The 15,839-nt window shown below is 39.6% G+C and overlaps 2 protein-coding genes across 2 annotated transcripts; one reads left to right on the top strand and one right to left on the bottom strand.

Annotated features, from left to right (window-relative positions):
- Positions 1-2,648: 2,648 nt before the first annotated feature.
- On the bottom strand, positions 2,649-3,886 carry LOC134745322 (TAR DNA-binding protein 43-like). Its single transcript, XM_063679330.1, has one exon. The coding sequence runs from the start codon at positions 3,658-3,660 to the stop codon at positions 2,755-2,757; it is 906 nt and encodes a 301-aa protein (XP_063535400.1). The 5' UTR covers positions 3,661-3,886; the 3' UTR covers positions 2,649-2,754.
- Positions 3,887-4,949: 1,063 nt separating this feature from the next.
- On the top strand, positions 4,950-11,727 carry LOC134745323 (MAPK regulated corepressor interacting protein 2). Its single transcript, XM_063679331.1, has 3 exons — positions 4,950-5,113; positions 7,050-7,218; positions 7,820-11,727. The coding sequence occupies exons 1-3, from the start codon at positions 5,094-5,096 to the stop codon at positions 7,973-7,975; spliced, it is 345 nt and encodes a 114-aa protein (XP_063535401.1). The 5' UTR covers positions 4,950-5,093; the 3' UTR covers positions 7,976-11,727.
- Positions 11,728-15,839: the final 4,112 nt, after the last annotated feature.

A 15,839-nucleotide genomic window follows, 5' to 3' on the forward strand; every position in this document is an offset into this window, starting at 1 on the left:
GTGGTGTCATTTTGTACGTACGGGCGCGGCGCACACCCCCCCATCCTCGAACTCCGAATGCACGGAATTGGCGCGCGGACTAATAGGCACGGCGTTCTAAGGGTTAAAGGCCTGTTCACATCGGATGCGTGTGCTTGGACGTGCGCGTTGCGTTGTAATATACTGTAATATACAGATCCTTATGAGAGACGTCATTCCGCTTGCGTGACGTGTGCGTGCACGGCTCCAACGAGTTAGCGCACGTGCTTATTTACACACACGCAACCAGTGTGATCAGTGGCCTATCCCACAAAACTTTACAAGTGTACAATTTGACAAAATTGTTAAATTGTAAACAAAAAAATGTACCACAATAATTCCAAATATGTATTCGTTACAAGTTAGCAGTGTACAAATATCTCACTTTTGTGAAAGCGTATCAAAGAATAAAGGTGTGTCGACAGCTACATAATTATGCTAGGGTGACAGAGATGTTAGACAAAGAAAATATTCTTGTTTCGCATAGACCCTCAGATTGTAGTAGTGGCGCCCTGGCGCCCCCTACGCATAGTTTCGCGTAATATTCCCTTTTGGAACCTACCAATAGATAGGGAGGCACCGAGTTGGCCACCGAGGTTTTAAATTTAAACTAAAATATAATTTGGAAATATTAGCTGCAAACGGAGAAGTCTCGGTAGCTCAGGTGGAGCGGGCGGGCTGGTATTACGTAGTCATGATTTCGGGTTTTGCCCGGTGTAGTAAATGTTTACATGTTTCCTTTTTTATTTCATATATTGTTATTTTGTTAGCAAATGATACCAAAAATATTTTTTTCTACTCGTAGACTGTAATGGTTGAATTAAGATATCGTATACCAAACTATAATTGCGTACTTTTCATGCATGGGCTCCCAACTCAACTATATTCATTTCGATATGCTGTAGTCAACTATAAAAAATTTGACCAATCACGTGCTCCCGCTGCCGTAGAAAAAAGACATAAACGGCGGGCAACTATTTCATATGCTCATGAAATAGTCGCGCGCTTATGTCTTTTGTACAACGCTCAAGATTTCGCTTTTTGAACCACGCGCTACGCTCGTGGTTCAATTTCGGAATCTTTCGCTTGCTCGGCTTGTAAAACAAATAACTATTGTAACTGGCCGCGATCTGCAGATCGGTCCAAAATACGCAGCCAGAAAAGTACAGTACAGGTATTGTAAAGCCTGACCAGGAATACATATATGATCACGCGCCATGTTGCGGAATTTCACTGGAACTAATTTTTTCATACTATACTGAACTGTCACCCTATACATGAGAATAAACAGCGCCCTCTTGACAATGATCATATATTACTGGTCAGGCTTTAATTATGTAACAAAATGTTTTGTATGAGCTTTTTTTCTTTATGACAACATTTTGTCTCAGAACTGCGTCATAAAAAAAGTCATACCGAAACCAAAGAGGATATAATAGGATAGAGCAGTACTGTCATAGTAATTTTTGTAGCCACAGTAAATTCACTGCCATCTATCGACACACGATTAAAACTGAAAATAAAGATGTATAAAAATACCATTAAATGTATTTATATATGGATAAATGCTTTTTTCTATTTGCATTGATTATTTTTATATGATTTTGACCTATGTTCTTTCACTGATATGCGTTAAAATTGTTAAATAACAAACAAAACCGTCAACGCCATCTATTCAAGAGTAGGCCAAAGGTAGTGGCGCCATCTGATCGAGAAAGAAGTTTTCTTGATTTTAGAGGCACGTTTTTCCTTAGACTGTATCCATCAATTACGGAGTTATATTTATCTTTGCCGAAACGAAGATATTCGAATTAGTTGTGACATAGTTGGGCAGTTATTTCAGCACACGCCTTCCCAATACCGTTTACAGTACATATGCTGCTACTTTTCCGCACTAGTGCGGGAATAAGCACTTTCCGTGCCTATGTCGATAATTTAAAGGGCCATATGTACTGTAAAACGTTGTACGAGACACGTGCGAATTACCTAATTCGCAACTCGTGTCGAATAACTAATATAGAACATGGTACAGACGACAGACGTAACCTGCATTAGTCCCTTAACTTTATTTCCGTGTCGTCCAATCATCAGTCCCTTTCCTACTAATAAGTTTGCTGAAAAAAGAGTACTATGGGATAAACTTTACCTTAGAAAGATTATGTAGACGAAATCAAGTTAGTAGGTAGTAATGTAACGGTGTTAGACCTAAGTGGGTCCCCCTTAAATCCATAGATTACCATCCATAGATTATTAGATATTCTTTAACTGATACTCGTACTAGAAATTTTAAATGGAAGGAGCCTTATATATTTGTTTGGTGCAACATGTCTAGTGGGCAATTTTTTGTTTTATGCTACAAGGTTTTTAAACTTAAATATTTTGTAAACTCAAAGAAATGAGACTTAAAATATGTCATGCATTTAAGGGTTGAAAAATAATCATAGAATTGGTGTGTAGTTCTATAGGCTGACTGAGACATCACAATTAAGGATAAATTTAATAAAATATTTGTTGAAAATCCATTGTTTTTACTTCACCTTACTTTTACCTCATTTGACCTTTATATGACCCTGACCAATCTATTATTTTATACCGATAAGAGGTTCCAAACTTAAATAAAACAAGTGATGACAACTTCATACTATTTATATTATATTATTTACACATTTCTTTCATATAAAATCTGACAGCAATCAACGAAGGGCATGTCCTTGGACATGAAAGTATGTACAGTGGTCACTCATACTTGAGGTAGGGCTTGGAGTCGAGAGGCTGAGCTTGTGCCGGTGGCGGAGGCCATGCCTCGCCCACCCAGTTGTACACCCGTGGCTCCGGCAGCACGTTCCAACCGAGCAGGGCGCCTCGCCCACGCTCACGCTTTGGCGATGCAGTACTGATGTTTACCGATACACCTTTGATAATATGGTCCTGGCCACACAGCGATTGAGCCACTTCTGGGTCCAGGAACGTTACAAAGCTGAACGCGCGGAACGGTTTGGGTACAAAAACATCTGTCACCTGTCCAAAGGCAGCAAAGTACTCGCGCAGGTCATCGGCGGACAGGGCCTCAGTGCAGCGGCCCACAAACACTTTGCGGGGTGCGCCGCCACCACCCTCTTTACTGTTAGGCACGCGCACGTCACACCAGCGTCCGTCGATCAGGTGCCGCCGGCCTAGTGCGCGCAGCTGCGCGCCATAATCCGCAAACTTGATAAAACCAAAGCCCTTACTGAGTCCCGTGGCAGCGTCGCGCTTCACCTGCACCATCAGCAACTCCCCGAACGCGGCAAAGTATTCGCGCACCGCATCCTCACCCGTCTTCCACGGCAGCCCTAGCACGATGAGGTCGGAGCAGCGCGGCCGCGGATCCTCGGGCTCGGAGCGAGGCTCGGGGCTGGCGCGGCGCGGGAAGGCGCAGAAGTAGCGGTGTGCGGCCCAACCGCCCGGTGGTGGCGACAGCCGCTGGTCCACGAGCCGCAGACCGCGCAGGCGGCCGGCGACACGGTCGCGATACTTGAGCCCGCTGGCACCCGCGAACTGCGCCGCTACGGTGCTGAGCAGCAGCGAGCCGTCCTCTTCGGTCGGTAGCTCGATAGGCTCGTCCTGCTCGCCCTCGCTCACCAGCACGTACTCGATCGACATGACGTCGCTGGGCCGCTCCGCCCCGAGCCTCGTTATCTGGCCTCGCTCACACGCCACGCTCGCTCTCGGTCCGGATCCAGCCACAGCTGATCCACATGTTTACATGCCGTTCCGGTCCTGCCGGTGCTTGAGAAGCTAGGGCTTCTTGAAAGAGCAATTCCGCGACTTTGACTACGTCGCGTATAATTCCTTTTTCGTGACGTATGACGTGACGTTTCATGTCAAAAATATTTGCTGTGTTCGGAAATTGGAATCACGTCCTTCTATTTGCGTTCGGAAATGTGTAAAAATGTTCGTTACATAACGTTTGTTAAAAAACGTAAACGTAAATAATAGAGAATGCAAAACCGGTTTTTATTTGTATGAAAATTCGGTTATTAACCGATTTTTTCATACAATTAAAATTTGGTTATGCATTCCTTAGTAAATAAACGGGCAACAAGGCGCGATTGGCGCGAAGGTATGAACAATGCACGAATTCTACTTCATACTTCGCGTTCATTCGATTCGATTTACGCACTTAATGTGGAACGCCCTTCATAAGAGCTACTGGGGGACAACCAAAGAGTAGTATAATGACAACAGTGAACATCGATTATCGATATTTCACCGCTATCGGGAGGCTGCCAGAAAATTAGGTTAGGTTAGGTTTGAACTGCGACCCTCGAAAAAACGGACCGCTGCCGGCAGGGGCGTAGCTAGAGGATATGGCCCCTTATCACCGACCGGATTTTTTTTCATGGTCGGGTTATGGCAGCATAGGTAGGAGGATGGTATGAGGCGATGGCGAAATACAGAAATTAATAAGAATGAAAGAGAAAAAGGATTATGCTGCCATACATTAACCTGTCAATACATGAATATGTCTTTCTCTTAACCCTGGTCGCTCGGTTTCATGTCTATAACTACTATACTTTGTCTATGGTATAGTGATGGTATATAACCACTACGTTTAGCACAACTATGTAATTCTAGGTCTATGGATCCTGATCATGAATCATGATTGGTGCTTTCATTTGGTGCAACATTTTTCAACCAATGCGTGCTCAGTACGGATGCTGTTTTGAGGTTTTGATAAGAAATTTGTCCAAGTTATAATAAAGAAGCAGTTAACGCTTTCGTTATTGTGAATGTTTAGACTTTAACAGCAGCTGTATATAGGTGATAACCTCAATTCGGACCTTTATATATTTTGACATATGTTTTGCGTCGTGTCGCTCGTTTCTTTTCATGTTTCATTTTCATTCATTGATTCATTCATTCGTACACGTTAGTGGCGTTGGCGTCCTATTTATATTTATCTTTGTAAATTTCTTTATCTCAATTATTAATTACTCTATAATTATATTCATGATATATTTATACAATTCCAAGTCTTAACTAGATTAAGTTTCACGTAAATAGTTTGCAGAGCAGCGTGACTGTTTAAAAACATGGATAGGAATAATATGAGGTAAGATTTCATTGTCCTTTCGTTTGTTTTTTGCGTTACTTTCACATATTGTGGCATATGTTGTAAACAATAGGACGTCTGTTAACCAAGTTCTTGCAATCGGTTTTAGAATGAATATGATTTAGAATTTTTGCGGGCCCCCAGTAAGTTTATAAATCTTCCGTTATGTGATATCGAGCGAGTAATCGCAATGTACTTGTGTGCGATGATTTTCGGCCACTTAAGATTCCACAGTTATGGTGCTTGTTGGTTAATGCCAGTTTGTTTTGTTAGATACTTTCGCCCGCGTCCACTTATTGTTTAATAAAATTTCTTGTTACAATTATAACAACAAAAATCGATACTTCATTATCAGCAAGTGGAGCCACAGGTTAGAATTGGCATTATTATAGATTTTCTTTCTTTGTTTTAAACAAAATAATGATTTTCTATAGTAAAACAATCAAGTGTTTACTTGCACTAATAAAATTCAAAAATGTGTTAAATACCATTTTTAAAAAGCAATTTTGTAGTAAGTATTTGTTTGAGCATATTACTCAAGAGTACCTAAGTAGTGATTTGCCAAAACAACTTGGTGGTGTCTTATTGTTAAACAAATCAGCTCTATCCAAAAGTTAGTATTAGTAATAGCCTTTATTCATGCATTTTTTAACATTTTCATTGTATTACAATTTTATATATTTATTTGCAGATATATTTGTTTTTATTTGCATTTGCATATATTTATTTGCATGTTGTGTGTGCGGAAAAGGCCTCTACCTATTTTTCCCATCCTTTTCTATTCTGTGCTGTTCTCCACCAGTATCTGTTGAAGTTTTTTAGCTCATCTCTCCATCTTGTATTTCTTTTTTTTTGTTTTCTCGATGTGCCTATTAGTAACCATTCTGCGACATGTTTAGTCCACCGGTTGGACATATATGGCCAGCCCCCCGCCCATTTACTCTTTTTTATTGCATGTATTACATCTTTTACCCCAGTTTTTCTCTTTTATAACTTCATTTGTTCAGAAGTTATGTTTTTTTAGGTGTTGTTTTTATATTAAAATCATATTTATTTGTGCATGAATTGTTTTTTTTTAAATGTTTACACAAATCTTCTTCAAACATATTAAAGGTCACTCATGTGTTTTAAGTCGAAAAACGCTCGACATGTTTCACTCTGACATGTTTCATGTTTTAATATGTCTATGTCTCACGGAAGTTTTGTTATAAAAAATTTCTTCTTCCTTATGATTTAAGTCAGGGGCCGATAATGTTATTTTCCTCCCCTATGGTTCACTAAACTCCCTATAGATAGACAAAACCGGGGGTATCAGAACTTCCTTTTCATGGGCCTGATTGTATGAATATGAGTTATATGGCTGATATGATCTGCCTCATCATTTACAGTAATGGACTAATATATATTCATTTGATTTTCACGAAAAGATTCTGGACCAGTGTTCCATTAGCCACGGTTATGACTTGAAATGGTCGTCACCATGGTCGGACGACATAATTAAAACAGTGGGGGCCAACTGGATATGGGAGGCCCAAGACCGAAGAAAGTGGCAGAATCTGGAAGAGGCCTATACCTCTTAGGAGGGTTCTGATCATTAAATATTAGACATATTGGGTTTAAAAAAAATTTAGATTAAGTTTCATTACCCAGAAATAAAAGGCTTTTTTATTTTTTATTTATTTATTTTATATGACTTGAAAGTGCTTGTTGCTAGGGCTACTTTAATAAAGAATGTTTGATTTGTTATGGACCATTGTCGAAACCTTTTATGCCAATGCAAAGCAACATAAAAAATTCTAACCACCAGACCTCACACTCGCTCACAAAATTTCAGGAATCCGTTGAGAGAGCGACCTGCAGAGGAGAACATCCGGACATACAAAGGACATTTTTGCCCAAGCTCAGTCACTGAAGATCTTTATTTTGCATGTTCCAGAGCTCCGTACGTGAGTAGCGGCCCGCGCAGCCTTCCGCACCTCGGCAAGCGGCACTCCAACGGGCACTCGCACGCGCACTCCGCCAGACTCAGCCCGCCGGCGCCACCACACAATAACAACACACAACAGGACGACATCATCAACTATATCTACGACTCGTGGAACAAGGTACACACTGACACAGCGTACACACATGTTGTGTAAGGACAACACACATGAGGACGACATCATCAACTATATACAGTGTGTCCCCAGCCATTGGACAAAGCCGAAATGTACATATGCATTAGGGTATTTAGAACCTGTATACAAACTATCATAACAACCGGTGTAGCCATTACGAAGAAATCAACAAATTACGATTTTTACTTTGGAGCAGCCTGTATGTGTTAGTAGTTCCTGAGGTCATAAATAGTATGAAAACTTCTTGGACCTTTTTGATTCTTTTTTATTTATGATACTAATAAGATTCTGACTTTTGACAAATGATATCATTGCCGCATATTTTCGAACTTTGTTTCTTTTTGTCGTCAATTATTGGAAATAACTTTAATTTGAAAAATTAGTTTTTTATCTTTGGTTCTTATTAAAAAAATATTAACGTTAGAGCATAGGTTTTCAGGGTTTGTCCAATGGCTAAGGTCACCCACGACTCGTCGTTAAGAACACACTTATTACTTTCTCTTTTGGTCGAAGGAAGTCTGTTAGTATCTCTCGCTCGACTAAACTAACACACATCTCGCCTCACTCCCCGTTTCCACCATCGCAGGTGACCCGAGAGCTGGAGCGCGGCGGCGAGGAGGCGCGCTACTACAGCGAGACGCCGCCGCCGCGCCAGCTCGCGCACTTCCGCCCCTTCAACCTCGACGAGTGGTGGGGCCGCCGCCTGCTGCAGGCCATCAACCGCTCCAAACATCGCTCCTAGTTCCCATCGGGGCACAGTGCCCGTGCTGAGCGGGACAACCGACATTTTATGTAAGGAGTTTTCATTTGAACCGCTAAAATTGAAAGACGGTGCACGTTTTTCGGTCTTAAATATCTTTTTAACCGTACACTATTCAACGACGTCCCTTCTATCTCGACGAGTGGTGGGGCCGCCGTCAAACACCGCTCCTAGTTCCGACCCGAACATAATGGCTGTTCTGAGAGACAACCGAGATTTTATAACATCGCTTCAGCGTAAGACGTCTTTAGTTATACCGCTAATATTAGAAAACGATGCACTTGTACCAAATTAAAATGTAACTGGTCAAATGCCTATACTGAAATGATTGCCTGGTCGGCAGCTTTTAGGTGCCCCCTAAAAGAAAAAAGTCACTTAAACTTGCTAGTCGATGAAAAACTACTATATGCCAGGTAAAATTAGACCTCGCAACAATGTTCGAACTAAAGTGTCTGATGAATTTTTACCTCGGAGAAGTAGAAAGAGATGAATATTTATTGCGTGTGATATTTCATCTGAGTACCGGAATGTGCATTTAGTCTTAAGTTTTATGTGGCAACAGACGACTTCTAATAGGGTGTATTTAAAATAAATTATTTTACACGATGCATGAAATAAAGCACCAAAAGATTAGAGAAACTTAGACAACAGTTATTTTTAGACCATAGAAGGTAGAATCCTATAGAAGTAGCCTACCGCGTGCGCCCGTGAGGGACAACATACGCAATGCGACAATATGATTGGTGACATTAGGGTATTTGACTACTAGTCAAATCAGTTTCTTTTTTCGAACTGTCAAAACGATTTGCTACTATGGAATTCATATGATACACTACCATGTGACGTCACGATCAAATTAGTTACTCTTTATAGTTTTATACGGGTTTTAAAATAGAAATTGTGTCAACAAATAACTGCTGTCTGTCTACGTTTCTCTATTAATCTTCTGGTGCTTTATTTCATGCATGGTGTAAAATAATTTATTTTATATACAGTCAAATACCCTATTGTTTGATATACGCCTATCTTTTAGTTTTCGTTGCTTGTGTTAACGTTTGCCTAAGTTTTAATTGCATTTAAATTAAATATTTATAATACCTTCTATTACATCCAAAATATATAAAGTTCCAGGTCAAAATATACAGGGTGCCCAAAAAATAAGTGCATTCCCGTTGCCAGGCAGGTTTTGGGATTATACTGAGCAACTTTTACTATGGGACCAACCACGAAATCGCGAAAAAAATATTACCCTCCAATAGAATTTTGGCTGGTCCATTTTCTATGCGAGGGTAAAATTTTTTTCGCGATTTCGTGGTTGGTCCCATAGTAAAAGTTGCTCAGTATAATCCCAAAACCTCCCTGGCAACGGGAATTCACTTATTTTTTAGCCACCGTGTATAATAAAACTTATACAATAAAAGCAATAATATTAGTTCACCACAAGTAGGGAATCTGTATTTTTAAGACAATGTAAATATTTTAGCATGAATTTCAATTTTATTTTTATTTAAGTGAATAGTGTGACCGATAGAACCAGCTAGTGTTATTTTTAATTTTGACTCTGCTTGTAGTGAATACTAGGATTTCATGTGAATAACTCTACTATCAAATTATAGCCCTATTTGACTTGACATAGTGACAGGTGACATTGCTAATTTGCTAAAGAAAGGAGGCTTAGCTCGGAGGAATTTGACCTGCCTGTTCCTATCTCTATCGCACGCGTATAGTTAATGTAGCTGTCCCGGTCGCATTGTTATTGACCGCCGTCATCATGGGCGGGACAGGAATATAATGGCAAAGTTTGCATAGACGGCGCCATCATAGCTTGCCCCTTTTTATATGAGACTAGCGACCCGCCCCGGCTTCGCACGGGTAGTTCAACTAATTTACACAAAACCTTTACAAATTATACATACAAACCTTCCTCTTGAATCCCTCTATCTATTAAAAAAAACCGCATCAAAATCCGTAGTTTTAAAGATCTAAGCATACATAGGGACAGACGGACAGACAGCGGAAAGCGACTTTGTTTTATACAATGTAGTGATTTGGCGTAAAGGGCTGGCATGCAGGGCATAAAATTCCATTAAAAAAAAAACAAAAAATTGACACAATTCTAGTGATTGACAGGGCAAGCTATGCTGGCGCCATCTGCTAAATACCCCATTAGGCGGGTCAATGTACTTTCTTTACGGTATACTGTATGACAAACAGAATAACTTGCATCTTAAATTGCACAAAAGTAGCGATATATCTACAGGCCAAGCTAACTACAGCGATTTTGATAACAGGAGCATTCCACGGGCTGTCCAGTACAAACGCATTTTATTTCCTGCATTTAATGCTCTTGACCTGGCCTTTCTTCAGGATTTCCCCGATCTGATCAGAGAAAGTCCGCCGTCTGCCCCTTCCAACTCCCGTTTCTACCTCTCCCTTATACACTCTCTTTGTTAGCCTTCTTTCACTCATTCTTTCCACGTGTCCAAACCATCTCAACATACCTTTCTCAATTTTTGTCACTACATCTTCGTTCAGTCCACACTTTTCTCTTATCAAATAACACTTACACAGTATGTGCTATCAAAATCGCTGTAGAGTTAGCTTGGTGCGACTCGAATCTAGCTGTCCGTATGAAAAGGTACCTTATCCAGTTGTTATAGGTATAAGATGGCTCCATTGCTCCACTTATAGGCATATACTACCATACCATATGTTTTTTGTCACTCATGAGTTGAATACGGCTAATATTTGTGCCATTTTCATCCAAAAGGGTATATTGTCGGTTGTCAATAAGGCGCTATTTCTATAAAGTTTCAATTTGAAATCAACCTTATTGACAACCGACAATGTGGTATCTTTTAGTTGAAAACGTCACATTTGTGCTCAAAATCTGTAACTCAACACAATTTTCGATAGTCTTGATATTTTAAATGATGCGTAAACAGACAACATAATTAGAAACCCCGTTACCGACCGTTATTAATATGTTTAATATGTCTGTGTCTCACGGAAGTTTTGTTATTAAAACATAATTAGAATATATAAATATTTAAATATTGTTTTTTTTTTTTAATAATTATATTTATCAGTATGTAATGAATTTCGCGCCTCCCTTAAGGGCGCGTTCCAATGTTTGAATATAGAATAATGTTGGATCAACTTTTTTGTGTTACTTTGTCTCATTGTACAAGGGACAATATTGGTACAGTTCTTTAGAACACACTTAGTAGATGGTCCAATATACAGGATGGCAAAAAATAAGTGCATTCCCGTTGCTAGGGAGGTTTTAAGATTATACTGAGAAACTTTTACTATGGGACCAACCACTCAATCGCAAAAAAAAATTACCCTCCCACAGAAAATGGACCAGCCAAAATGTATAAAACAGCCAAATTTTTTTTTCGCGATTTCGGGGTTGTTCCCATAGTAAAAGTTGCTCAGTATAATCCGAAAACCTCCGTGGCAACGGGAAGAGAGAAAGAGATATGCTGACCAGTTCAAGGTCGCGGTTCGGTACGGCCGTGTGTTACAGCTTTAGACTTGTCCAGGGAAACAATGAGTGACACGAAAAAGTTGATTCACGACCCTAGAACAGATTAATGAATTTCTGAATTATAATTATGATATACAATAAAGTTGACATTCCATACATGCCTGTACTTAGACTTCGAATGTTGTAAATAAGTCGCACAGTGCTGCCAGATTATGGATTTGAATAAAATGTTTTTACTATGTATATGGCTTTTTATTTAAAAATTATTCCCTTTCGAACGCCAAGACTCCCATGAGGCCTTAAGGCGTCGTGAGTTGTCTTCATAGAGTGCCAAAAATTATGATTATGTAAATGTAAATTGTGTTAACCACAGGCACTATGCCCCTTTGTTTGATTTATTAATTATTATAACCTTTTATTCCATTATAGTTCCAAAAACTTGATTTTTTTTATAATAAAAGGACATCGGCACTTAGAGGCAATTTTGTATGGATTTTGTTGTTTACTTATGTTATTTATGTATAGGTAGGGTGCGTTGGGGTAAGTTTAAAGGTTTTTCATGAGGGGTAAGACAATAAATTTTCCGTATGCTTTGGCATTACGGACGACTTTTCAGCTTACCATTCTTACCCCTCATAAAAAACCCAACCAAACCAACCCAACCACAACAAACCAATCTTACCCCAACTCGTTACTAAGAATGAAATCGTTGGCAACTATTTTTGTAGGAGAGTTTAAAGCGTCACAACTGGGGCCCGTTTAGCGTTGAAAAAACCGGGAAAATTACGGGAAAATTTCAAAACGGCTCGTTTTTTTCAAGTTTCTTTCGAACAAAACAACGCAATTTTTTTTTCAAAACATCTGTATTTTTCAATATACTTAATTAGGAATTTAAACACGTAGGTTAAGGTTGCATGTCTAATGTGTGTGTTTATGGCATTGACACTGTCATCACTCATCAGTGGCATTGTGTGTGTTGTATTTAATTTTTCTGAATAGAACTGGAAAAAACCGAAAAGAACGAAATTTTGTAAAATTCCCAAATAAACAATTGATTTTTTCCTTAATTTTCATCCCTAGGCCCGTTTCTCAAAAGCTTGTAACTTGTAATACAAGCAGATGTCACTTTTTGACAGCTTTTGTTAGAAAGGGACTTCCACTTGTATTACAAGCAAATTACAAGCTACAAGCTTTTGAGAAAAGGGCCCATCAAAAACATGGTTTACCACTAGGAGGATATAACCAAACGGAGCAGCCACGTCTGTAATTTGCTGTACAAAAAAGTTGAACGCTAAAAATCCTGAAACGCGCTATTAAGAGTTATTTTCTTAAGATAATGACTCCGGGGAGCATCCATTTTTTGTGTAGTTTACGAATCCCGCGCTAGATGGCGGTGTTATGTGTACCAAGAATCCTAGAACGCGCTATTGAGATTTTTCTTGGTATAATGACCCAAGCCCATGCGTTTTTAGGGTTCCGTACTCAAAGGGTAAAAACGGGACCCTGTTACTAAGACTCCGCTGTCCGTCCGTCTGTCACCAGGCTGTATCACATGAACCGTGATAGCTAGACAGTTGAAATTTTCACAGATGATGTATTTCTGTTGCCGCTATAACAACAAATACTAAAAAGTACGGAACCCTCGGTGCGCGAGTCCGACTCGCACTTGGCCAGTTTTTTTTTAAATTGTGTAGTTCATGTTGTTAAATAAATTGAGCCACTTCTAACCCAAAGAGGATCTTGCCCACATCGATATTACTCTTTCCTTTGCCTCATGTCGGGCCATTTGGATATTTCGAGGAGACACCACCTGAAGAAAAAGAGGGACAGTTAAAATTTTCACAGATGTTGTATTTCGGTTGCCGCTATAACATAAAATAGGTACTAAAAACAGTATAAATATTTAAGTGGGGCTCCCATACAACAAACGGGATTTTTTTGCCGTTTTTTGCGTAATGTTACGGAACCCTTCGTGCGCGAGTCCGACTTGCACTTGACCAGTTTTTTTGTTAATCGAGAGGTATCATAGCCAGTGCGGGGCGAACTACTCGTAATTTAGTTGATTAAATTGTATGAACCTTACTAACAACTCTGACAATTCAAAATATACCTTAGTGCATTACAACAAAGTTTACTGTTGCGTAATTTGCCTGATAGCGGTGACGGTTAAACATAATTAATTTAGTTTGATAGAGCTTTGTTTACACCAAAGTGGAGTACTCTCGAAATTCATATCGCTGTATGTGAAACATCTTGCTTCAAAGCAATCATGTTCCATTACTCATGAGTGAAGCGCTGGTAGGTAGCCATCATTACCGGGACTTTGGAGGGCCAAAGGGAGAGAGGGAAATTGTCTTTGCTTCTCTAATACTACCTATTGAATTAATTTAAAAGAGGGAGTTATTAGTTTTTCGCTATTAACTTATAATCATCAAAAAAAAACCGGCCAGGTGCGAGTCGGACTCGCCCACCGAGGGTTCCGTACAAATTTAAATTTTTTAGGGTTCCGTATTCCGTACCCAAATGGGTAAAAACGGAACTCTATTACTAAGACTCCGCTGTCCGTCTGTGTCTGTCTGTCACCAGGCTGTATCTCATGAACCGTGATTTTAAATCTAGACATCTAGACATTTGAAATTTTCACAGATGATGTATTTCTGTTGCCGCTACAACAACAAATACTAAAAACACAATAAAATATATACATACATTGCCATACAATAAACGTGATTTTTTTGCCGTTTTTTGCGTAATGGTACGGAACCCTTCGTGCGCGAGTCCGACTCGCACTTGGCCGGTTTTTTCATAATGTCAATCCTATCTACGGTTGAATACTTCGGAGGTCCTCTTATACTGGTTACCCACAGTCCAAGAGTTAGGAACATATGTTGTACTTATTTATGTTAGCGACCGCGCGGCGTTACGAGTTGCAGTGTCTAATGAGTTCGGCGAACATCTCAAAGGAGATCATGAGGAAACTTTTGTTTTTTTTGGCGCTTTTGATATATTAATATTACTCATGTGTGTTTTACCAGGCTGTCGCAAAAAGAGGATACCTCATGTTTTTGTAACCAAGAAACAGGGCCGTGTACATAATAAACTAGGTACATCTAATATTACAACTCCTTTTCTAATTTCACTTATAAGAAGAAAAGGAGTTCCGCTTGTAATATTAGTTGTAGTTTATTATGCAACACGGCCCAGATGTAACTAAAGCCTACCTTACGCTTTACGCTTTTGCTTTTACGTACATAGGTATGTATGTACCATAAATTATTTCCACTGACGAAAGTTTGATCAGAAAGTGCTTCGAAGGCGTAGGAAGGGAAGGACTCTTAAATCCGCTTTAATAGATCAGTCGCTTACAAAATAAGTGCCACATAAAAATTCTAATGCGGACATAAAACGCCAGAGACAATCGGAGCTTTTTCTTTCATCGCCCAATGTTCCGATAGCCGATTTAAGCTTGATTCATAACTTAAGCTTTGTTTGAATTCACTTTAAGATTATTTTCATTCACGATCGTGGCAGACAAATGTACACCTTGCCGCAAAAATTCATAGCCACTTCATAAATAAATACATTATTTGCCTTTATGCAATTTTGCAGTTAGCCGTACCTACGGCCTTTTATGAATACCTATGGATTTTAGCGGAATCGGTGTCACTGACAGCGGCTAAGAGAAAAATATAGGTTAGAAGAAACTTGACAAATTGTACCCTGGGCTAAGATGAGGAGAATAAATTGTAAAGTTTCGGGCACAGGAGCTGTACCTCTTTTTCTTCAGGTGGTGTCTCCTCGAAATATCCAAATGGCCCGACATGAGGCAAAGGAAAGAGTAATATCGATGTGGGCAAGATCCTCTTTGGGTTAGAAGTGGCTCAATTTATTTAACAAGAACTACACAATTTAAAAAAAACTGGCCAAGTGCGAGTCGGACTCGCGCACCGAGGGTTCCGTACTTTTTAGTATTTGTTATAGCGGCAACAGAAATACATCATCTGTGAAAATTTCAACTGTCTAGCTAACACGGTTCATGAGATACAGCCTGGTGACAGACAGACAGACGCACAGCGGAGTCTTAGTAATAGGGTCCCGTTTTTACCCTTTGGGTACGGAACCCTAATAACAGTAAACTATAAGTAAACTTAAAATAAAGGCCTTATAAATAAAAAAAACGTTCTCCAAGTCACTGCCGATGGGCAGATGTGCCTAGGCTGGCCGCATTACCACGTTGGATGGTTAAACTTCCAACTTCTTGCCATCCTTCTGGGTTAGATAGTTAATTGATTATGCTATATAATTCAGCCGTTTGTGCGTGAATGAGTAACAAACATCTAAATATCATTCCTC

This window comes from Cydia strobilella, chromosome 11 (assembly GCF_947568885.1).
Source record: "Cydia strobilella chromosome 11, ilCydStro3.1, whole genome shotgun sequence".
In the NCBI taxonomy this organism is placed as follows: Eukaryota; Metazoa; Arthropoda; class Insecta; order Lepidoptera; family Tortricidae; genus Cydia; species Cydia strobilella.